The following is a 25,774-nucleotide window of genomic DNA, read 5'->3' as shown; positions in this document are numbered from 1 at the left end:
TAGTTCATAAGATCAGTTTAGTTTATTATCACGTGTACCGAGGTACAGTGAAAAGCTTTAGTTGCGTGCTAACCAGTCAGTGGAAAGACAATATATGATTACAATCGAGCCATTTACAGATACATGATAAGTGAATAACGTTTAGTGCAAGGTAAAGCCAGCAAAGTCCGATCCAAGATAGTCTGAGGGTCACCAATGAGGTAGATAGTAGTTCAGCATTGCTCTCTGGTTGTGGTGGGATGGTTGAGTTACCTGATAACAGCTGGGAAGAAACTGTCCCTGAATCTGGAGGTGTGCGTTTTCACACTTCTGTATATTTCGCCTGATGGGAGAGGGGAGAAGAGGCGAGTGGCCAGGGTGCGACGGGGCCTTGATTATGCTGCTGGCCTTGCCGAGGCAGCGCAAGGTATAAATGGAGTCAATGGAAGTGAGGTTGGTTTGTGTGATGGTCTGGGCTGCGATTTGACCACAAGGGATAGCAGCAGAATGAGGCCATTCGACCCACTGAGTCCACTCCGCCATTCAATCATGGCTGATCTACCTCTCCATCCCAACCCCATTCTCCTGCCTTCTCCCCATAACCCCTGACACCCGTACTAATCAAAAATCTACCAGGCTCCACCTTAAACATACCCAATGTCTTGGCCTCCACAGCCGTCTGTGGCAAAGAATTCTACAGAATAGAGAATTATCATAGTGGTGATGTTTTCTGAAATCTGTTTTAAAATAAATTGTAACGTTTAATGAAGATGTTTTAAGGACGGGTGTAAATGAATAATCAGTGCGGGGAAATGTGTGTCTAACTTGTGATCTGAGCTGAGAAATACACTGACGATGCTAATGTTGTGAAACTAACGTGAGACTTAATTACCATTAAAATAGATGACATTTCAGCCATATTGTCCTTTCATCCTTAGACTAACGCCTTGTTTGTCTAATTTGGAACCACCTCGGACTCCGTAGGATGGTCTCAACCCGAAAAATCGTCTGTCCGATTCCCTCCACAGATTTTTTTTGAGTTAAGGTTGGAATCGGACCAGCGGTTATGAAAGAGCAGATTCAAGGGGCTGGTTAGCCTGCAACATTCCACTGTCCCTCGGTACATAGGAGCATAGAAATTAGGAGCAGAATGAGGCCATTCGGCCCCTTCGAGCCTGCACCGCCATTCAATATGATCATGGCAGATCATCCTCTCCTCAGTACCCCATTACCTGCCTTCTCTCCATACCCCCTGACACCGTACTAGCCACAAATCTACCACATCTCCTCCCTCTTAAATATACCCAATGAACTGGCCTCAACTACCCTCTGTGGCAGAGAGAATTCCAGAGATTCAGAATTCTCATGTGGTGAAAAAAGTTTTTCTGAAATCTGTTTTAAAGGAAATTCCCCCGTATCCTTAAGATGTGACCCCTTGTCCTGGACTTCCCCAACATCGGGAACAATCTTCCTGCATCTAGCCTGTCCAACCCCTCAAGAATTTTGTAAGTTTCTATAAGATCCCCTCTGAATCTTCTAAAGAGAGTAAAAACACTGACTATGCTAATGTTGTGAAACATAAGACAGTCCTTAACATCCCATTAATCAGTAGGTGACATTTCAGCCATCCTATGGCAATCCTTCCTCTTCCTTGGAGACTAACGCCTGTACGCAATACTCTAATTTGGAACCACCAAGACCCTGTACAACTGCGTAGAACCTCTCTGCTCCTATACTCAAATCCTTTTGCAATGAAAACTAACCTACCATTCGCTTTCTTTACTGCCTGCTGCACCTGCATGCCTACCTTCAATGACTGGTGCACCATGAGGGGCTGGTCTCGCTGCCTCCCAACTTTCCACTGCCACCTCGGTACATGTGAAGATAAGTGATAGGGCCAGATAAGTGACCAGACTGATTCCTGGGATGGCAGGACTTTCATATGAAGAAAGACTGGATAGACTCGGCTTGTACTCGCTAGAATTTAGGAGATTGAGGGGGGATCTTATAGAAACTTACAAAATTCTTAAGGGGTTGGACAGGCTAGATGCAGGAAGATTGTTCCCGATGTTGGGGAAGTCCAGAACAAGGGGTCACAGTTTAAGGATAAGGGGGAAATCTTTCAGGGCCGAGATGAGAAAATCATTTTTCACACAGAGAGTGGTGAATCTGTGGAATTCGCTGCCACAGAAAGTAGTTGAGGCCAGTTCATTGGCTGGATTTAAGAGGGAGTTAGATGTGGCCCTTGTGGCTAAAGGGATCAGGGGGTACGGAGAGAAGGCAGGTATGGGATATTGATTTGGATGATCAGCCATGATCATATTATATAACCATATAACAATTACAGCACGGAAACAGGCCATCTCGGCCCTTCTAGTCCGTGCCGAACACTTACTCTCCCCCAGTCCCATCTACCTGCGCTCAGACCATAACCCTCCATTCCCTTCCCATCCATATAACTATCCAATTTATTTTTAAATGATGTAAAATCGAACCTGCCTCCACCAGTGGGGACTGGAAGCTCATGTCACACACGCTACCACTCTAAAGAGTAAAGTCCCCCCCCCCCCCCCCTCCAGGACATACTTGTCAACCTACTTGTAACTTTTGGAAACCCACGCTCTGTAAATTTTGTACTCTCTTATTTTGCACATCCTTCCGATAATTAGGCGACCAAAATTGTTCCTTTCTCGTGAGGAAGCTGCATTTTTGCAATATAACATTACATCCCAACTTCTATACTCATTAACATTACATCCCAACTTCTATACTCATATTGAATGAGTGCTGCTTGAATGGGCGCGGCGATTAAAGATGTAATAGACTAAGTTTTCTATGTTTCTATTGGGTAAACTGAACAATAAACACAGGAGGCTTGGTTCTCCAACTATTGGGATGGGAGTTGGTTTGGGGGGGGGGAGGTGGATGCGGGGTGATGGGGAGAACACACAGCTGGGTGATTCAGGAGGCCAGGCAGCATCTCGGAGAACGTAGAAAGATGACGTTTCGGGCCGGGGACCCTTCTTTGGATTGATAAACTGATCCCAATCTGAAACGGCACCTACCCATGTTCCCCAGAGATGCTGCCTGACTCGCTGACTCACTCCAGGACATGGTAACTTGGTTTTGGCACGCTCTGTTTTTGCAAATTTATTTGCACCTCGGGGCTGTTTTCACGAGTTCCTTTCTCGTGAGGAAGCTGCATTTTTGCAATATATTAGATCATATCATCTTCCTTCCTTCCTCTGTAGTCGTGCTGTTTGAATGGGCGCGGCGATTAAAGATGTACTAGACTAAGTGGGTCCCTTTGGGTCCCAGGTGGAAGGAGAGCTTGGTTCCCCAACGCAGGGGGGGGGGGGGGGGGGGGGGTCACGGGGGGCAGGGGTGGGTGAGGGCAGACCAGAGGGGAAGGGCCGAGCGATGGGGACTCACAGCGGGCGCTGGGCGTTCTCCCTCACCGGGATCAGATTCTCCGCTTTCTATTTGGCAATATTTCCCGCGCTGGGCCGCGCCGCTTCCGGTCCCTCCGAAAATTGTGTCCGGTTGGAGACCTCCGCCGGTCTCCCTCAGCTCCAGTACAGACACGATGGCACAGGAAGGGGCGGACTGTCCCGGGGAGTGACAGGAGAAGAGACCAATCCGCGCGGCGCTGACTGGCAGGAGAGAAGATCGATCTGCTCACGCGTGGTTTTTAAGATTTTTAAACCTTGCTAGCTTTTACAATATAGCACCGATCGGAACGAAACTTGGTGCACGCGCAGCACAGGAGAACGGCGAGTGAGCTGGTGAAAAGTCGTAGCGCTATCTCGTACTGTTTTTGCGGTAAAAGAAATAATGCACAAATCGAAAGAGCACAAGATCAGAGCTTTAGTTATGTACTAGACCAAGGGGGACCCGTTGGGTCCCGTCCCCCAACTCGCAGTTGCGGGGGGGAGGGGCCTGCGGCATCACACATACACTAACCACCCTCCAAACACACGGGGGGGGGGGGGGGGGGGGGGGGGGGTGAGGGTGGGAGACGGCAGAGTTTTAGTTATGTACTAGACCAAGTGCAGACCCGTTGGGTCTGCTCCCCCAATGGTGTGATCCCCCAACTCAATATTCCACCATGCACCCGTCTCCTCCAACGGAACTGAACCCGTTCCCAAATGTAAGATTCCAGCACTCCCCTGCCTCCCTCAGCAGTGGATTAAAAAAAAAATCCCAATTTCACCTCCCCTGCCTGCTGCAGCAGTCCCAATTGCAATACCAATTGGCCCTCCCCCTCCTGTTGAAGCACTTGCTGTGATATCCCATTGAGGTGAAAAGTTCAGAGTGTTCCTGTCTTGCAACTTTGTTTTGAAATGTGTTAGAAGCTGATAGGAAGGCAAGATATCCCTCTGTGTGTGTGTGTGTGAGAGTGTTCCTTGGGTGTGGGATGTTACGGCCGTTCACAGTGTGCACTGTACTTGCAGACTCCACCGAGGTGCAGCCCAAATACGTCAAGGATGGGAAGCGTTACGGACGGAGGACAGTGCCGGAGTTCCAGGGTTCGCTGGAGGAGGTCACGGACACGGTGACCTCTGATGGGAGGCAGCCCGAGCAACCTCCGCCTGGCGATGGCATTGAGGTGGGATTCTTTCACTTCCCTTTCCCTTTTGTGGCACAACCACATTTTCAGTCTTATATTTATTAATTTAGTTTGGTTTAGTGATACAGAGCGGATCCGGCCCTTGAGCCTACCGGGTCTGCACCGACCAGCGACCCCCACACGTCAACACTATCCTACACACACTAGGGACAATTTTACATTTTACAATTATCCCAAGCCAATTAACCTGCAAACCTGTACGTCTTTGGAGTGTGGGAGGAAACCGGAGCACCCGGAGAAAACCCACGCAGTCACGGGGAGAACGTACAAACTCCGTACAGACAGCACTCGTTGTCAGGATTGGACAAACTCTGAACTATAACAGCCTCTTGCACATTATCTGTTTATTTATGTGTATATATGTATTGTGTATATATGTGTATATTGAGTATATATGTGTATATATGTATTGTATGTGTATTTATGCTATATAGACACACTGAACTGTTCTGTAGATATTTATGCTTACTATATTCTGTGATACTGCAGCAAGCAAGAATTTCATTGTCCTATCTGGGACAATAAATGCTCTTGACTTGACTTGAACCTGGGTCTCTGGAGCTGTGAGCCAACATATCTACAGTTGCATCACTGTGCTGATCCAATACTAAATATCTCTTCGACGTACATCTAAATATGCGGAGAATATTGCTTTTCTGGTTTCTAAAGTATTTGCCAGCGAAGTTTGATAACTTGTGAACTTGTGAATGGTTTGCAACTGAAGAGAATTTGCAGAATTGTGGTTTTGGGCGGGAGATGAGTTTCATGGAATGACAGTACTGTTTCCACACAGACACTTCACATCCATCTAACTCCTTTCATAGAATGATGCAGCGTGGAAACAGGCCCTTCAGCCCAACTTGCCCACGCCGCCGAACAATGTCCCCAGCTACACTAGTCCCACCTGCCTGCGCTTGGTCCATATCCCTCCAAACCTGTCCTATCCATGTACCTGTTTCTTAAATGTTGGGATAGTCCCAGCCTCAACTACCTCCTCTGGCACTTTCTCCATACTCCCACCACCCTATGTGTGAAAAGGTTCCTAATACATCTTTTCCCCTTCATCTTAAACCTTTGTCCTCAGGTCCTCGATTCCCCGACTCTGGGTAAGAGACTCTGTGCATCTACCTGATCTTTTTGAATCGTGATTTTATACATCTCTATAAGATCACCCCGCATCCTCCTGTGCTCCAAGGAATAAAGTCCTAGCCTGCCCAATGTCTCCATCAAACTCAGACCCTCTAGTCCTTGTAAATCTTCTCTGCACTCTTTCCAGATTAACAGCACACCTCCTGTAGTAAGTTGACCAAAACTGAACACAAAACCTGAGTGTGGCCTGTAAAATTGTAACATAACATCCCAACTCAGTGCCCTGACTGATAAAGGCCAATATACTGAAATTCTTCATGACCACCCTATCTACTGTATCTGTGATGCCACCTTCATGGAACTATGTACCTGCACTCCTAGATCCCTCTGTTCTACAACACTCCCCAGAGCTCTGCTAGTCACAGTGAAGGTCCTGCCTTGGTTTGACCTCCCAAAATGCAACACCCCGCACTGATCTGCATTAAACTCCATCTGCCATTCCTCAGCCCACTTGCCCAACTGATCAAGAATCTGTTGTAATTTTTGATGACCATCTTCAAGTGCAGGAGGAACTGCAGATGCTGGTTTAAATGGAAGATAGACACAAAAAGCTGGAATAACTCAGTGGGCCAGACAGCATCTCTGGAGAGAAGGAATAGTCTGAAGAAGGGACACGATCCAAAACGTCACCTATTCCTTTTCTCCAGAGATATTGTCTGACCCGCTGAGTTACTCCGGCATTCAATAGTCAATAGTCAATTTAATTGTCATTTGGACCCCTTGAGGTCCAAACGAAATGCCGTTTCTGCAGCCATACATTACAAACAAATAGACCCCAGACACAACATAATTTACATTTTACATAAACATCCATCACATTGCTGTGATGGAAGGCCAAAAAAACTTATCTCTCCACTGCACTCTCCCCCCCCCCCCGATGTCAGAGTCAAAGTCAAAGCCCCCGGCTGGCGATGGCGATTGTCCCACGGCCATTAAAGCCACGCCGGGTGGTGCGAGGTCGCACACCGGGTCTTGGTGTAAGAGCCCCCGGCGTGCGCTCGCAGAGTCCCGCGGACATTCCAAGCCGCGCGGGGCAGTGATGTTAGGCCCCGCTCCAGGAGCTCTTCGACCCCCGCAACTCGGGCGGGAGAAGTCGCCGTTGCAGGAGCCCTGAAAAGCGGTCTCCCTCCAGGGACCCGCGGGCTCCCGGTGCCGCCGTCCGCAGACCCGCAGTAGCAGCCTCCTAATCTCCGGAGGTCGGGCCGCAGCAGCAGCAGCAGCAGCAGCGCTCCACCACAATCTATAATACCACCTACTTTAGTGTCATCTGCAAACTTACTAATCATGTTTTGTAAGTTATTATCGTATTGCTACATTCCTAAAGGGCTAGTCCCACTTTCCCGAGCTATTCATGAATTTCCCCGAGTTATTCATGAATTTTCCCCAGCTTTCCCCTTGATTCAAACTCACTGAATGTTTGTAACGGGTCCGTGGATATATCGTTATGCCAGCCGTAGGCATTCGGGACATCCTCCCGACTATTTTCTTTACTCGTGGACATTTTCTATCGGGCTGGGAAAAACGTCCCGACTTACCTGATGCCCCGAGTAGCTACGGCTGGTATAGCGAGCCGCTACGATATATCTATGGACTCCTACGGACCCATTACGAACATTCTGCAAGTTTGGATCAAGGGGAGAACTCGGGAGAATTTGTGAATAACTCTGGAAAGTGGGACAGCCCCTTAAGTTCATCTCTGATTCAAGAAATGTAGATCTGCAGTAACCAATATTTGCAACAATCAAAAATTAAAGGTTTCAAGTGCGTAAGTAAGTTTATTGGCCAAGTATTCACATACAAGAAATTTGCCTTGGTGCTCCGCCCACAAGTAACAACATGACTAACAGTGACAGTTACGAATGACTCCGAAAACACTAAATATCAAGTCTCTATAGTTTCTTTCCACATCTCCAGACATGGAAGAGTTTAGTTCAGTTTCAGTTTAGTCTATTGTCATGTGTACCGAGATACAGTGAAAAGCTTTTGTTGCGTGCTAACCAGTCAGCGGAAAGACAACACATGATTACACTCGAGCCATTCACAGTGTACAGATACAGGATAAGGGAATAACGTTTAGTGCAAGGTAAATCCCGATGAAAGATAGTCCGAGGGTCATCAATGAGGTAGATAGTAGTTCAGCACTGCTCTCTGGTTGTGGTAGGATTTGATGCATGCACGGCCCTTTGTTAGTGCAGTGTGATGTTAATGAGCTGCTGACAAAAGCTAGCCTTTAGTAACAATTATTTGCTATCCCTGACTTGTGAATGAAGGCCTGCTTCTATGAAACAGATGGTGAAGCTAGGGCAGCGGTATGAATATTGATTTCTCTAACCAAGTAACCCTTGCATCCCCTCTCTCTCCATCCCTCCCCCACCCAAGTCGAACCAGCTTCAGTCGTCTTGTTGTCTGTAATTCGCTTTAAACTAGCTCTGGCTAACAATGGCCTATTTCCTTCATCATCGTAACATTTTTGCATCTTTCATTCATTTGTTCTATATCTCTCGACATCTCTCGTTTCCCTTTCAAGATTCAAAATTCAAGAGTTCATTGTCATGTGTCCCAGATAGGACAATGAAATTCTTGCTTTGCTTCAGCACAACAGAATATAGTAGGCATAAATAAATACAGTGTGTCCATATACCATTGAATAAATATATATATACACATAAATAATCTGATAAGGTGCAATGGGCTATTAAAGTTCAGAGTTTTGTTTGAGTTGAGTTTAATAGCCTGATGGCTGTGGGGAAGCAGCTATTCCTGATCTGGATGTTGCAGATTTCAGGCTCCTGTACCTTCTACCTGAAGGCAGCGTAGAGATGAGTGTGTGGCCAGGATGGTGCGGGTCCTTGATGATGCTGCCAGCCTTTTTGAGGCAGCGACTGCGGTAGATCACCTCGATGGTGGGGAGGTCAGAGCCGATGAGGGACTGGGCAGTGGTCACAACTTTTTGCAGTCTTTTCCGCTCCTGGGCGCTCAAGTTGCCGAACCAAGCCACGATGCAACCGGTCAGCATGCTCTCTACTGTGCACCTGTAGACGTTCGAGATAGTCCTCCTTGACAAACCGACTCTCCCCCGACTCTCAGTCTGAAGAAGGGTCTCGACCCGAAACGTCACCCATTCCTTCTCTCCAGAGATGCTGCCTGTCCTGCTGAGTTACTCCAGCTTTTTGTGTGTGTCTCTGTACGTGCGTTTGTTTTGGTGCTGGGGACATGGTGCGGAATACTAAAGTGGGCCATCTGTACTCCCTGTGTCAGCTGTGTGTATGTGTATGTGTGTGTGCGTCTGGATCATGTGGATGGCAGTGATGATGACTATCACACACCATGCACTGAATCCTTCATCCTCTTGTGAAAGAAAGAACAGCAGATGCTGGTTTAAATCAAAGGTAGACACAAAATGCTGGAGAAACTCAGCGGGTGACTCTGCATCTCTGGAGAGAAGGAATAGGAAATGTCTCAATAGACAATAGGTGCAGGAGTAGGCCATTCGGCCCTTCGAGCCAGCACCGCCATTCAATATGATCATGGCTGATCATCCCCAATCAGTACCCCGCTCCTGCCTTCTCCCCATATCCCCTGACTCCGCTATTCTTAAGAGCCCTATCTAGCTCTCTCTTGAAAGCATCCAGAGAACCGGCCTCCAGAGAATTCCACAGACTCACCACTCTCTGTGAGAAAAAGTGTTTCCTCATCTCCATTCGAAATGGCTTACTCCTTATTCTTAAACTGTGTGGCCCCTGGTTCTGGACTCCCCCAACATCGGGAACATGTTTCCTGCCTCTAGTGCGTCTAAGCCCTCGACCCGAAACGTCGCCTATTCCTTCTCTCCTTCATCCTCTTCCCTATGCCAGCCCCGCACACTGTCAGCATTCAAACGCCAATTTGTTCTTGCACTGTGTATTTTAGAAATATAGACATAGAAACATAGAAATTAGGTGCAGGAGTAGGCCATTCGGCCCTTCGAGCCTGCACCGCCATTCAATATGATCATGGCTGATCATCCAACTCAGTATCCCGTACCTGCCTTCTCTCCATACCCCCTGATCCCCTTAGCCACAAGGGCCACATCTAACTCCCTCTTAAATATAGCCAATGAACTGGCCTCAACTACCCTCTGTGGCAGAGAGTTCCAGAGATTCACCACTCTCTGTGTGAAAAAAAGTTCTTCTCATCTCGGTTTTAAAGGATTTCCCCTTTATCCTTAAGCTGTGACCCCTTGTCCTGGACTTCCCTAACATCGGGAACAATCTTCCTGCATCTAGCCTGTCCAACCCCTTAAGAATTTTGTAAGTTTCTATAAGATCCCCTCTCAATCTTCTAAATTCTAGAGAGTATAAACCAAGTCTATCCAGTCTTTTTTTATAAGAAAGTCCTGACATCCCAGGGATCAGTCTGGTGAACCATCTCTGCACTCCCTGAATTTTCCATAGAACACAAAGTGCTGGAGTGACTAAGGGCGTCTCAGGCAGCATCTCTGGAGAACTTGTGCAGGAAGGAACTGCAAATGCCAGTTTACACTGAAGCTAGGTACAAAATGCTGCAGCCTCAGCGAGGCAGGCAGCAATGTGAACGTGACACTTTTTGGGGTCTGAAGAAGATCTCCGCAGAGAGAGAGAGACACAAAATTGCTGGAGTGACTCAGCGGGGGTAGGCCACATCTCTGGAGAGAAGGCTGCGTGTCCTCTGTCAGTGTGTGTGTGTGTGTTGTTCTCGATTCCAGCATCTGCAGTTCCACGTGCCTCCGCTTCTAAATGGCACACCGTTGCACTGCGGTTGAAAAGGCAACGCTAGGTTTTATTTGTGTAGCCTCACCCCACAAAAACATGATGCAGATGTTAAACCCGAAGGCCAGGAAGTGTGAGCAGGTGGGAGATCTTTGTCGGAGGGACAGAGAGGGGGCGATGTCTGCGGAGGGAATTCCAGAGATGGGGCGAGAAGTTGTTAACGGCAAAGATCACAGAGCGGGTTCTAACGTTAACCAATTTAGATTAAAAACAAAAGGCATGTTATTAGAAAGCACGAAAAGAAGTGTAATTGGGTTATGGCCACTAGGGGGCGCCGCATGATGGCAGCCTCTGCCTACAGTCTGTCTGTTTTTTCATCTTTTTTTAATTTTTAGTCTGTTTAAAAAGTACGTTGTGGCGGTTTCTATGTGGGGGAGGGGGGTAGGGTAAGGGGGAAACCGTTTCCCAGTTATTTCATGGCAAGGATGCGACTATTCTCCGAGTCGCGTCCTCGCCCCCCCCTCCCTCGCGGCCTACCAACTGGATTGGCGAGTCCTTTCCTGCCGGGGCGGCGCAGCGCGGCGCAGCGCAGCGCTGGATTCACCATGGAGCAGGCGATGCCTTACCTGGGAAGCTCCGGGGTGTTGGGCCTGCCGCTTCAACATCGGGGAGCTGTGGTTTGCGGAACTCAGCCGCGGGCTCCAGAAGGAAGTGGCCGATTCGGAAATCCAAGCCACTGAGGTTGACCTCCCGTTCCGACTTCGGAGTTCCATCATCCCGGCGAGAGGGCCTGAACATCGGGCCGCCCGTGGCAGCGACTGCGGGAGGCTTCGGGAGGCCCCGACCACGGGCAAACATCATAAAGAACATCAAAGAGGAGGATGACTGAACATTGGGGCCTTCCCTCACAGTAGGAAACTTTAATTCCACTCTGTGGGGATGTTTATGTTAAAGACTATCGTGTTCTGTGCTCTTTTTATTCGTATGGCTGTATGGTGACCACAAATGTCACTGTACCATGTGACAATAAATGTCTCTTGTCTAAAATCTTGCCTCAAAATGTCATGCTCCAATCTCACACAGCATGGTAAATTGATGGATTGAGTTCAGTGAATCTAATAATTTGTAAACAGTCTCACAACTGTTTCTTCGTGTGAGAGTTACCGTATTGTCCTTAAATTGCAGCGGGCTTTTGCCTGGTAAAGGAATTTAATTGGGAGATGCAGTGTGGAAACAGGGCCTTCGGCCTACCTCGTCCATGCCGCCCAACAACCACGCGTACACTAGCACTTGCCCACACATTCAGGACAATTTACAGAAGGCAATTAACTTGCAAACCCACATGTCTTTGGAGTGTGGGAGGAAACCGGAGCACCCGGAGAAAACCCAAGTGGGATTTAGATGAGAAAATCCATGTTTAGTTTCGGGATACAGAGCGTAAACAGGCCCTTCTGCCCACTGAGTTTGCACCCTGGCCCGTGATCCCCGCACATTAATGCTATCCTACACACAGTCGGGACAATTTACACGTATACCAAGCAAACTAAGCTACAAAGTGTACGTCTTTGAAGTGTGGGAGGAAACCGAAGATCTCGGAGAAAACCCTCGCAGGTCACGGGGAGAACGTACAAACTCCGTACAGACAGCGCCCGTAGTTGGGATCGAACTCTGGGTCTCTGGTGCTGTAAGGCAGCGTGCCACTCTATGGACCATCCACCTACCTGTCCTGGCCGTGGATGGAGTCTGTCGCCTTTAGTTTGGTGCTTTGTTGCCTCCTGGGGATTAAAACTCGGTTGTAAGAATAGTCACTGCTTCTTGGAGAGATGAAACGTGAATGCAATCCAACCGGTAACCCAATGAACCATTCTACATTTCCTTGACCATTGTCTGCTTTGATCTGTCCTTTTCACACCTTACACTTCCATATCTCTAGTGTCCCCTTCCCCTAGCCCTTACTCAGAAGAAGGGTCTCGACCCGCAACATCACCCATTCCTTCTCTCCAGAGATGCTGCCGGTCCCCCTGATGTCCCAGCATTGTGTCTTGTCTTTGGCAGAACCAAGCTCTTGATTCATGACTAGTATGGCCCATAGATAGATTGATTGAAAGATAGAGCATGAATACAGGCCCTTCGGCCCACCGAGTCCACGCCAGCCTTCGGTCACCCATTCTCACTAGTTTTATGTTAACCCACTTTCCCACCAGCTCCATACACAAAAGGGCAGTTTTCATTCATTCCATTCCAAGTAATCCGTTTTAGTGTTCTCCCTACGACAGCGTGGGTTTGCTCCGAGATTTTCTGTTTCCTCCCACTCTCCAAAGACGTACAGGTTTGTAGATGAATTGACTTGGTATAAATGTAAAAAATTGTCCATAGTGTGACTGCATAGCGTAGTGTGTTGCTGCGGGCCGAAGGGCCAGTTTCCACGCCGTATCTCCAAACTAAACTAAACGTACAACCCCGTGGACAGACCCAAAATGCTGGATCAACTCAGCGGGACAGGCAGCATCTCTGGAAAGAAGGAATGGGTGACGTTTCGGGTCGAGGCCCTTCTTCAGGCTGAATTCACAGGAAAGGGAAGCGGGAGAAATGCCTTTGGGATGCGGGAGGAAACCGGAGCACAGGGAGAACGTGCAAACTCTACACAGGCAGCAGCGGAGGTCAGGATCGAAGCATGCATGGTCTCTGGCGCCGTGAGGCGGCGGTTCTACCCGCTGTACCACCGTGCCGCACTTGCATGTCTCCTATTGGCAGGCTGGACCGGGTGGTGCTGGTTCGAAGGGCCAAATGGCCTACTCCTGCACCTATTGTCTATTGAGAATAGGCAAATGAGAAATGCCCCAAGTTCTATCATTCCAACGATAACGGCACCTTTCCTGTACACGGGACGAGTTCCAGATTCCACCGTATCCTTTACGAGAGTCTCATCCTCAACATGAAGCAAAACTGGAGATTTTCCCTTATTCTGCTCACCCAAATCAGTCCTGCATTGTAAGTGTTTCACGGCTTGAGGTTGCGGAATAGAAGTGAAGTGGAGGTGGGCCACAAAGTGGTGTTGAAGTACTGCTTAATGTTATCATTCCAGAAACAATCTTTCTTTGCCTCGCTTGCAAACTAGAGAGACAGGAGACATTTGTATCTCATATGAGGAAGGACATTCTTGCTATTGAGGGAGTGCAGCGTAGGTTAACAAGGTTTATTCCCGGGATGGCGGGACTGTCATATGCTGAGAGAATGGAGCGTCTGGGCTTGTACACTCTGGAGTTTAGAAGGATGAGAGGAGATCTCGTTGATACATATAGGTTGTTAAAGGCTTGGACACGCTAGAGGCAGGAAACATGTTCCCAATGTTGGGGGAGTCCAGAACCAGGGGCCACAGTGTACGAATAAGGAGGAAGCCATTTAGAAGGGAGATGAGGAAACACTTTTTCTCACAGAGAGTGGTGAGTCTGTGGAATTCTCTGCTTCAGAGGGCGGTGGAGGCAGGTTCTCTAGATGCTTTCAAGAGAGAGCTAGATAGGGCTCTTATAAATAGCGGAGTCAGGGGATATGGGGAGAAGGCAGGAACGGGGTACTGATTGGGGATGATCAGCCATGATCACATTGAATGGCGGTGCTGGCTCGATGGGCCAAATGGCCTACTCCTGCCTATTGTCTACTGTCTATGCACCAATTGGTACAGTGAACTGTGTGGTCACCATACAGCCATACGAATAAAAAGAGCACAGAACACGATAGTCTCTAACATAGACATCCCCACACGGCAGAATCAAAGTTTCCCCACTGTGAGGGAAGGCACCAAAGTTCAGGCATCCTCCTCTGTTCTCCTCTGTTGCTCACCCGTGGTCGGGAGGGGGGGGGGGGGGGGGGCTCCCGAACCCCTCGCTGTCGCCGCTACGGGCGGCCCGATGTCCAGGCCCGCTCGCCGGGATGATGGAACTCCGACGTCGGTACGGGAGAACATTCTCAGCGGCTCTCCCCCACCAAAGCTGTTTGCTGCACTCTATTTCTTTTGCCGACCTCCACATCTTCCTTGCACTTTGATCTGTCCTTTTCACACCTTGCCCTTCCATATCTCTCTGTCTCCCTCTCCCCTGACTCTCAGTCTGAAGAAGGGTCTCGACCTCGAAACTCGTCACCCGTTCCTTCTCTCCAGAGATGCTGAGTTACTCTGAGGCGCATTCTGTGTCTTATCTTCAGTCGAAACCAGCATCTGCAGCTCCTTCCTGCACATGAGGCTCTCTATCCACTCTCTGCATAAAAGAGATAAACATTGCTCGCAAATAGAAGTTCCTCGTTGTGTTAGGAAGCAGAGCTAATTTCTTTTCCTAAAGGAAATTAATAAGGCTTGATCGTGTGACCATGAAACACTGTGTAGATTAGTACAGAGAGGTACCAAGGACTCCAATTATATGGCTTTCAAATTGCTTTCTCGGTTAGAGCTCAGTCAGAGAGTAATTGAAATACTCCACCAGCTGCTGTCAGCTTTAAACCACTGTGTTTAATCTTGTAGCTATGGAAACCCCCTCCCCTTCCATTTTCATTTAGATTAGTACCCCCATCCATTGACACATTACGGCTATAATTCCACGGGCCAGGGAATTATTATATACGCCGCTGTCAAGGATGCAAGTTACTTAAAGTAAATTCACCGTCACCTACAGTGTGGCACGGTGGCGCAGCGGTAGAGTTGCTGCCTCACAGAGACCCGGGTTCGATCCCGACTACGGGCGCTGTCGTACATTCTCCCCGTGACCTGCATGGGTTTTACATACAAACAAAGAAAATAGCTGCAGGAGGAGGCCATTCGGCCCTTCGCGTCAGCACCGCCATTCATTGTGATCGTCCCCAATCAATAACTCGTGCCTGCCTTCTCCCCCCCATATCCCTTGATTCCACTAGCCCCTAGAGCTCTATCTAACTCTCTCTTAAATCCATCCGGCGACTTGGCCTCCACTGCCCTCTGTGGCAGGGAATTCCACAAATCCACAACTCTCTGGGTGAAAAAGTTTTTTTTCACCTCAGTCTTAAATGGCCCCTTTATTCTAAGACTGTGGTTCTGGACTCGCCCAACCTTTTCTCTGAGATGTTCAGTTTCCTCTCACACTCCAAAAGACGTACAGGTTTGTAGGTTAATCGGCCTGGTAAATGTAAAAATTGTCCCCAGTGTGTGTAGGATGGTGTGAATGTGCGGGGATCGCTGGTTTGGAGCGGACTCGGTGGGCCCAAGGGCCTGTTTCCACCCTGTATCTCTAAGCTAAACTGCAGCGATATCGTTTTGTCAAAGCAGCACTATCACCAGCATAATAACATGAGGAATGTGTAGGAAGGAACTGCAGATGCTGGTTTACACTGAAGATAGACACAAAATGCTGGATTAACTCAGCAGGACAGGCAGCATCTCTGGAGAGAAGGGATGGGTGACGTTACAGGTTGAGACTCAATCAAAACGAGGTGTTCTGCTCAGAAACGGCATCACTCTCAACATCGGATGGATGCCTCGATTTGTCACAGGAACTCGGAGGTCAGGAAGCGAGGAGGTCAGTAGAACGGAGACGAGGAAACACTTTATCTCACAGAGAGTGGTGAGTCTGTGGAATTCTCTGCCTCAGAGGGCGGTGGAGGCAGGTTCTCTGGATGCTTTCAAGAGAGAGCTAGATAGGGCTCTTAAAAATAGCAGAGTCAGGGGATACGGGGAGAAGGCAGGGATTTAGATGTGGCCCTTGTGGCTAAAGGGATCAGGGAGTATGGAGAGAAGGCAGGGATGGGATACTGAGTTGATGATCATATCGAATGGCGGTGCAGGCTCGAAGGGTCGAATGGCCTACTCCTGCACCTATTTTCTATGTTTCTATGTCTATGTCTAAGGCAGGAACGGGGTACTGATTGGAGATGATCAGCCATGATCACATTGAATGGCGGTGCTGGCTCGAAGAGCCAAATGGCCTACTCCTGCACCTATTGTCTAATGTCTATTGTCTATTGACATGGGATTAAGGTGAGGGGCAACATTTTCACACAGAGGGTGTATGGAACGAGCTGCCAGAGGAGCTGGTTGAGGCAGGGACTATAACAACATTTAAAAGACATTTGGACAGGGACATGGATGGGACAGGTTTCGAGGGATGTGGGCCAAACGTGGGCAGGTGGGACTAGTGTAGATGAGCCGGCATGGAGGAGCTGGGCTGAAGGGCCTGTTTCAGTGTTGTGTGAGTCTGAATACTTAACGGTTCATCGGTGATCAACATCACAGGTTATTAATGTCGGGCTTCTGAACCCATGATGTGAGCAGTTGGACTATTTTATTCCGATCTGGGATTATATTTAGAAATGTTCTTCAATGTCTAAAGTACACTAACAATGTGTCAAAGGTGCTATACTTCAGACGTGTGAGAGACGTGTTTGTGTTGGCGTGCCGTGTAAGTGTGGCACGGTAGCGCAGCGGTAGAGTTGCTGCCTCCCAGCGCCAGAGACCCAGGTTCGATCCTGACTACGGGCGCTGTCTGTACGGAGTTTGTACGTTCTCCCCGTGACCTGCATGGGTTTTACATACAAATAAAGAAAATAGCTGCAGGAGGAGGCCATTCGGCCCTTCGAGTCAGCACCGCCATTCACTGTGATCATGGCTGATCGTCCCCAATCAATAACTCGTGGGTTTTCTCCGAGATCTTCGGTTTCCTCCCGCACTCCAAAGACGTACAGGTTTGTAGGTTAATTGGCTTGGTGTAAATGTAAAAATTGTCCCTAGTGTGTGTAGGGTAGTGTTAATGTGCGGGGATCGCTGGTCGGCACGGACTCGGTGGGCCGAAGGGTCTATTTTCGCGCTGTATCTCTAAACTAAAAAACGAAGAAAAACGAAGCAAGTGTATTGCAAGGTTGGATTGCTTGACTCACGTTTGGTTTCTCTATTTAGGACTGGAAGACCTCGACTGACGGGGATGAGTACGAGGCTGAAGGTAAGAGGCAGCTTCATCTGTTGTTCTGCAGACACTGACTCCACCAACACACACATCTCCCACAAGCAGGTTCGTCAGGGTGAAGTCAGGCAGAATAACCCCAACACTATCAGGCTTCTGAGCGCCCCTTCCATCAGCTAGTGTACCGTACGATTCACCTCTACCCCATTGCGGACATTGCACGTTGTCTGTGGAGCTGATGCACTACAACGCTGAGAATTATATCCCCTCAAACTATCCTAGATCGGATTTTACCTTGCACTAAACGTTATTCCCTTATCCTGTACCTATACGCTGGCTTTACCTTGCACTAACATAGAAATATAGAAACATAGAAAACAGTTGCAGGAGTAGGCCATTCGGCCCTTCGAGCCAGCACCGCCATTCAATGTGATCATGGCTGATCATCCCCAATCAGTACCCCGTTCCTGCCTTCTCCCCATATCCCCTGACTCCGCTATCTTTAAGAGCCTTATCTAGCTCTCTCTTGAAAGTGTCCAGAGAACCGGCCTCCATCGCCCTCTGAGGCAGAGAATTCCACAGACTCACCACTGTCTGTGAGAAAACGTGTTTCCTCGTCTCCGTTCTAAATGGCTTACTCCTTATTCTTAACCTGTGTGGCCCCTGGTTCTGGACTCCCCCAACATCGGGAACATGTTTCCTGCCTCTAGCCTGTCCAAACCCTTAATAATCTTATATGTTTCAATGAGATCCCCTCTCATCCCACGTGTTAAGGTTGTCTATCTGTATTCCAGGTCAGCTGGGACTCTGGAACCCCGACGAGCTGACGACCCCCCAGACTGTGTGTGGTGCTGACCCCCAGTGCATGGAGGAGAGGCTGCGGGCGGTGTCTCAGGAGCTGGGAGTCACCAAGGACAGCTTCCTGAGCAGCAACGAACTGATCTCCATCTGCGACCAGTGTGGCCTTCAGAACGTCGATGCACAGGTGACCATCTCTGCCCTTGCACTTATTTACAGTCTTTAGCCCCTGTCCCACTTACGTGTCCTTGGCACGCTAATTACGTGACCTCGTGGTCGCGCTGAGGCACGACGATCCCGCGCGACTTCATGTGCCCGCACAGCCGTCTGGAGCGCGTGACGTCATTTGTAGATGGACACAAAATGCCGGAGTAACTCAGCAGGACCGGCAGCATCTCTGAAGAGAAGCAATGGGTGATGTTTTGTGTTGAGACTCTTCTTCAGTCTTGACCCAAAACGACCCAAAAGGGTCTTGACCCAAAACGTCATCCATTGCTTCTCTCCAGAGATGCTGCCGGTCCCGCTGAGTTACTCCGGCATTTTGTGTCCATCTTCAATTTTCTTGGCCCCGCTCTGGGAGTAGAAGTGGGGGCGGATCCGGACCGCAACGGCCGTGAGCCCCAGGCCGAGTTCAGCGATCGTTTGCCTGCTTCTGCTGCTGTTGAAGGTGAGACGTTGCGTTGCACATCGCACCAGGTTCTTGGGCCGGTCCCACTTTGACCGTCAGTTCCACGACAGGCCGTTGGCACGCGAAGATTTCATTCGTTACAAAAATTTCGGAGCCCCGCGCGATGTCGCGCACAACTACATACCCCTCCGCACTTCACAGTGGGACCGGCCCCGCGCGGCCATACGATGCCGCGTAATTTGAGGTTGTGTAATTTGCGTGCCAAGTGGGACAGGTCCTTAACTTTACATCAGTCTGAAGAAGGGTCTCGACCCAAAACGTCACCCGTTCCTTCGCTCCAGAGACGCTGCATATCCCACTGAGTTACTCCAGCATTTTTGTGTCTATCTTTGGTTTAAACCAGCATCTGCAGTTCCTTCATACAATCTTACTTTAGTTTAGTTTAGAGATACAGCGCGGAAACAGGCCATTCGGCCCACCGAGTCTGCACCGAGCAACGATCCCTGCACACCAACATTGTCCTAAACACACTAGGGACAATTTTTACATTTCACCAAGCCAATTAAGCTACAAACCTGTACGTCTTTGGAGCATGGGAGGAAACTGAAGATCTCGGAGAAAACCCACGCAGGTCACGGGGAGAACGTGCAAACTCCGTACAGACAGCGTGGGCTCGAACCCGGGTCTCCGGCGCTGTAAGGCAGCAACTCTACCGCTGCCCCACTGTGCCGCCCTGATCAGAGCCATACAATACGGAAACAGGCCCTTCGGCCCAACTTGCCCATGCCGACCAGCACACCCCATCTACACTAGTCCCACCTGCCTGCCTTTGGTCCATATCCCTCGAAACCTTTCCAATCCATGTACCTGTCCCAGCACAGACAGGGCGATCGTTTTGCTGAACATCTCCGCCTGAACCTACCTGATCTCCCGGTTGCTGGACACTTTAACTCCCCCTCCTATTTCCACACTGACCTTTCTGTCCTGGGCCTCCTCCATTGTCAGAGAGAGGCCCAGCGCAAATTGGAAGAACAGCACCTCATATTTTGCTTGGGCAGCTTACACCCCAGCGGTATGAACATGGACTTCTCTAACTTCAAGTAACCCTTGCTTTCCCTCTCTCTCCATCCCTCCCCCTTCCCAGTTCTCCGACTAGTTTCACTGCCCTCCTGATTGTGTGCCTCGTTGTCACCTTCCCCTCAGCCAACAATGAAGCATCTACATTTCCTTGATCATCGTCCCCTTTGATCGGTTCTTTTCACACCTTACCCTTCCTTATCTCTAGTTTCCCTCTCTCCTGACTCTCAGACTGAAGAAGGGTCACAATAGGCAATAGAGACGCAGGAGTAGGCTATTCGGCCCATCGAGCCTGAAGGAATGGGGTCATTCATTGTGATCATGGCTGCTCATCCACATTCCTTCTCTCCAGAGATGCTGCTTGTCCCGCTGAGTTACTCCAGCTTTTTGAGTCTATCTTCGGTGTAAACCAGCATCTGCAGTTCCTTCCTACACATTTCAAATTGACTTGCCTATCCAAGTGGATACAATTGCAGACAGAGTGCATGGAGATTTAACGAGGATGTCGAGGGCCTGGCAACAGGGAGAAGTTGGGCAGGCTAGGACTTCACCCCTTGGAGAGCTTGAGGCTGAGGGGTGATCTTGTAGAGATGTCTAGAATCATGAATGGAATAGATTGGAACAGATGCACAGAGCCTTTTACCCAGAGTAGGGGAATCCAGAACCAGAGGGTGTATGTTTAAGGTGAGAGGGGAAAGATTTAATAGGAACCTGAGGGACTACTTTTTCACACAGAGGGTGGCGGGTGTATGGAACGAGCTGCTGGAAGAGGTAATTGAGGCTGGGACTATAAAAACATTTTAAAAAACGTGTGGACAGGTAGATAGACACAAAATGCTGGAGTAATTCAGCGGGACAGGCAGCATCTCTGGAGAGAAGGAATGGGTGACACAAGATGTGGAAGGGGGAGAATTCGAGGGATATGGGCCAAATGCAGGCAGGTGGGGCTAGTGTCGATCAAAGATCTTATAGCGGAGCAAGATAGGCTACTCCTGCTAAATGCAATGGGCTGACGTGTAGTACGCTATGGAGGGGATCCTGGGCATTTTTCCCCGCCCATTTTAGTAACCTGAGCCTACCTGACCCGACCCGACTCGCACTGTAATCAATGTTGCGGGGCAACAGTTTGTGTGGGTTAGATTCATAAATCTGTCAGTTCAAACTTCTTGTCAAGAATAAAATTTGACTCTGGTAATTGTCTTTTTTTAATGTTTTTTAAAATAATTTAATTTTAAATGGCTCACAAACAGTGTTTGAGTTGATTTTGTAGTAACCGGAACCGACCCGACTCGCAGGGTGATTGACATTGCGGAAGTTTGTGTGTGATATAGGGTTAGATTCATAATTCTGTTAATTCTTGTTAAAGAATAAAATGTTTATAAACACACATACATGAAAATTATATAAATGTATATAATCATATAACACACACAATTATATTTCTTCTGATCCAATAATGAACTTTATTTCAGACTAGACAAGGGACATTAAATAAGAAACATTGTAAACCTCCCCGCAACTTCACACACACTAGGCCTTATCCCCCCCCCCCCCCGGCACTCCCTCGCCTGCCCCCTCACTACAATGTCTCCCCCCCCTCCTATGCCCCTCTCCCCGCTGCCCCGGGCCGTGCACTCCCTCTCCCGCTGCCCCGGGCCCCACATTCCCTCTCCCCGCTGCCCCTGGCCCCACACTCCCTCTCCCCACTGCCCCGGGCCCCACACTCCCTCTCCCCGCTCTGCTCCGGACCCCACACTCCCTCTCCCCGCTGCCCCGGACCCCACACTCCCTCTCCCCACTGCGGATCCAATCTTTGGCCGGAAGCAAGATGGCTGAGCAAGATGGCGGAACAAGATGGCGGGGGCTGGTTGCTAAAATGGGTCATATAATCACCCATGAATCTGCCCATGAGCGTACTACACGTTTGCGTGAGAGTAACCCATCTTGCTTCGCTATAAGATCTTTGGTGAGAATGACGTTGTGATGTTGTTGTTGTGTTGTGTTGTGTTGGCTCCCCCCAGTGGTGGTGGCAGCTCTGTGCGGACAGATGACGTGGACAATTGCCGATCCACCCGTACATCAGGGAGAGATCACCGCACTGTTACTCTGGGACATGCACATTCACCAACGACACAAAGATATTCCCTCTCTGCGCAAACAAAGCCGTCAATCCTGGATGAGTGCAGAGAATGTTAACAAGCATGGTGCCGGGACATACACATGATTTGAGAATATTCACTATTTGAGACTGGTGCAGCATGGAAACGGGCCCTTCAGCCTGAAGGGTCAGAAAAGGGTCTCGACCCGAAACGTCACCCATTCCTTCTCTCCAGAGATGCTGCAGGTCCTGCTGAGTTACTCCAGCATGTCTTGTGTTTTTTCAGTGTAAACCAACACCTGCAGTTCCTTCCTACATTCTTTGTGAATGTTGACCAAGATGCCCATCCACCAGTCCCATCTGCCCGTGTTTGGCCCATATCTTTCCAAACCGTTCCAATCCATGTACCGGTCCAAATGCCTTTTAAATGTAACTAGACCAAGTGCAGACCCGTTGGGTCTGCTCCCCCAATGGTGTGATCCCCCAACCCAATATTCCACCATGCACCCGTCTCCTCCAACGGAACTGAACCCGTTCCCAAATGTAAGATTCCAGCACTCCCCTGCCTCCCTCAGCAGTGGATTGAAAAAAAATTGCAATTGCACCTTCCCTGCCTGCTGCAGCAGTTCCAATTACAATACCAATTGGCCCTCCCCCTCCTGTTGAAGCACTTGCTGTGATATCCCATTGAGGTGAAAAGTTCAGAGTGTTCCTGTCTTGCAACTTTGTTTTGAAGTGTGTTGGAAGCTGATAGGAAGGAGCAGCGAATCAAAAGGCGGAAAGGCAGCCGGACGCCAGGCGGCAGGCGGCAGCCACACAGTTTTAATATATAATAGATAGATAGATAGATAGATAGATAGATAGATAGATAATAGGGTCAAGGTTTCAAGGTCAGTTTATTGCTACATGTACCAGTTAAGGTACAGTGAAATTTGAGTCACCGTACAGCCATACAAAGCAACAAGACACACAACCACATAAAAGTTAACATAAACATCCACCACAGTGGATTCCGCATTACTCACTATAATGGAAGGCAATAAAGTTCAATCTTCTGGTTAGACCACACCTGGAGTATTGTGTACAGTTTTGGATTGGATTGGATTCAATTTATTGTCATTATCTCATAAGAGGCAACAAAATGGATTTTCCTTACAATCAAGTAACATAAAATAAATAATAAATAAATAAAACATTTTTTTTTAAAGCACAAACACAGCAGTCCATGACACAACATAACCCCACAGTGGCACCAAAGTTGAGGAAGGCCCCACAGTCCAGCCAGCCTCCCCGCCGATCTTCCCAGATGTTCACCCGTGGTCGGGGCCTCCCGAGCACCCGCAGTCCCCGCTACGGGCGGCCCGATGCTCAGGCCCTCTCATTGGGCTGATGGAACGCCGACGCCGAACCCCGATGGAGAACATCCTCAGCGGCCCGGACCTCCAGATCAGCCGCCTCCCACTGGAGTCCGCGGCTCCCGAATCCGCAGGTCGCAGGACTCCGCGTTGTTGATCAGCGCCACCTGCGTTGGAAGCTCCGCGAACCTCAGCTCCGCGAATTCAGTGCAGCAGGCCCAGCACTCCGGGGCTCGATACAGTGATCCCCGGTAAGGCATCGCCAGCCCCGCGATGTATCCAACGCTGAGCCGCTGCTACTGCTGCTGGAGCTCTGGTCGGTCCCGGCAGGAAAGGCCGCGCCAATCCAGTAGGTAGGCCGCTGGGGGGGGGGGCGAGGACAAGGACGCGACTCGAATAATAGTCGCATCCTCTCCAGGAAGCGACTGAAGGACGGTATCCCCCTTAACGTACCCTCTTCCCCCACAAAAGACAAAAAAAACCCCACAAAAAACACACTTCAAACATAACATAAAAAAAAAAAAAAAAAAAAAATACCGGACTGAAGGCGGAGGCATCTAGCACCAGCGCCACCGGATTTTGGCCTCCGAATTTGAGGAAGGACATCCTTGTGAGTGAGGCAGTGCAGCGTAGGTTCACGAGATTGATCCCTGGGATGGCGGGACTGTCATATGAGGAAAGATTGAAAAGACTAGGCTTGTATTCATTGGAGTTTAGAAGGATGAGGGGCATCTTATAGAAACATATAAAATTATAAAAGGACTGGACAAGCTAGATGCAGGAAAAATGTTCCCAATGTTGGGCGAGTCCAGAACCAGGGGCCACAGTCTTAGAATAAAGGGGAGGTCATTTAAGACTAAGGTGAGAGAAAACGTTTTTTCACCCAGAGAGTTGTGAATTTGTGGAATTCCCTGCCACAGAGGGCAGTGGAGGCCAGGGCAGTGGAGGCCAAGTCACTGGATGGATTTAAGAGAGTTAGATGGAGCTCTAGGGGCTAGTGGAGTCAAGGGATATGGGGGGGAGAAGGCAGGCACGGGTTATTGATTGGGGACGATCAGCCATGATCACAATGAATGGTAGTGCTGGCTCGAAGGGCCGAATGGCCTCCCCCTGCACCTATTGCCTATGTTTCTTCCTCTCGGTCGGGGCAGTCAAACCATCCGCAGTCGGAGCGATCAAAGCCCCCATCGGGGTGATCGAAACTCCCACATCGGGGCAGTTGAAACTCTCTCCTGGAGCTCCCGAGTCGGCCTCTTCTTACCAGAGACCGCGGTCTTCACGATGTTAAAGTCCACAGGCCCCGCGGTTTGAACTTCGATCCCCGGCAAAAGGATCGCAAGCTCCGCGATGTTAAAGTCCCGCAGACTCCCACGGCTTGGAGCGCCGGGACGGTCTACAGGAAATGCCGCCAACTCCACAATGTTAGGCCGCAGTGGGGACGGAGATACGACTCAGGAAAAAATTGCATCTCCGTCAAGGTAAGAGACTGAAAAAAAGTTTCCCCCAACTCCACCCCCACATAAAACAAACCAAGGAAAACTAAAACATACTTTTTAACACATACTAAACATAATAAAAATAACAAAAAGAAGAAAGGACAGACAGACTGTTGGCAAGGCAGCCACTGATGGTGGCGCCACCTGGTGTTTTATAGACAATAGGAGCAGGAGGAGGCCATTCAGCCCTTCGAGCCAGCACCACCATTCACTGTGATCATGACTGATCATCCACAATCAGTACCCCGTTCCTGCCTTCTCCCCAAATCCCCTGACTCCGCTACCTCCTCTAGCAGCTCGTTCCATGGACCCACCTCTGTGTGGAAAAGTGTCCCTTGTTTATCAGGGTAAAATCTAATTCGCACTCATTTCATATCTGAGCACTTGGAACTTGTGATTTTAAGAGAATGAAAGAGATGGAAACAGGAAGCAAAGAGTAGGAGTAAACGGGTCCTTTTCACAATGGCAGGCAGTGACTAGTGGTGTACCGCAAGGCTCAGTGCTGGGACCCCAGCTATTTACAATATATATTAATGATCTGGATGAGGGAATTGAAGGCAATATCTCCAAGTTTGCGGATGACACTAAGCTGGGGGCAGTGTTAGCTGTGAGGAGGATGCTAGGAGACTGCAAGGTGACTTGGATAGGCTGGGTGAGTGGGCAAATGTTTGGCAGATGCAGTATAATGTGGATAAATGTGAGGTTATCCATTTTGGTGGCAAAAACATGGAAAGCAGACTATTATCTGAGTGGTGGCTGACTAGGAAAAGGGGAGATGCAGCGAGACCTAGGTGTCATGGTACACCAGTCATTGAAAGTAGGCATGCAGGTGCAGCAGGCAGTGAAGAAAGCGAATGGTATGTTAGCTTTCATAGCAAAAGGATTTGAGTATAGGAGCAGGGAGGTTCTACTGCAGTTGT

The 25,774-nt window shown here is 49.1% G+C and overlaps 1 protein-coding gene across 1 annotated transcript in view; it reads left to right on the top strand.

The window, feature by feature from the left end:
- The window catches only part of nin (ninein (GSK3B interacting protein)), a 162,069-nt gene that overhangs the window by 63,216 nt on the left and 73,079 nt on the right, over positions 1–25,774 (top strand). Inside the window, exons 4-6 of the mRNA XM_055641229.1 lie at positions 4,434–4,588; positions 17,399–17,441; positions 18,197–18,387. Coding sequence (XP_055497204.1) covers positions 4,434–4,588; positions 17,399–17,441; positions 18,197–18,387 — 389 coding nt within the window. The remainder of the gene's footprint in view (positions 1–4,433; positions 4,589–17,398; positions 17,442–18,196; positions 18,388–25,774) is intronic.

The sequence above is a fragment of the Leucoraja erinacea genome, chromosome 9 (genome assembly GCF_028641065.1).
Source record: "Leucoraja erinacea ecotype New England chromosome 9, Leri_hhj_1, whole genome shotgun sequence".
Taxonomy (NCBI): domain Eukaryota; kingdom Metazoa; phylum Chordata; class Chondrichthyes; order Rajiformes; family Rajidae; genus Leucoraja; species Leucoraja erinaceus.
The sequence above is the reverse complement of the archived record's forward strand: the minus strand, read 5'-3'. Positions and strand labels throughout refer to the sequence as shown.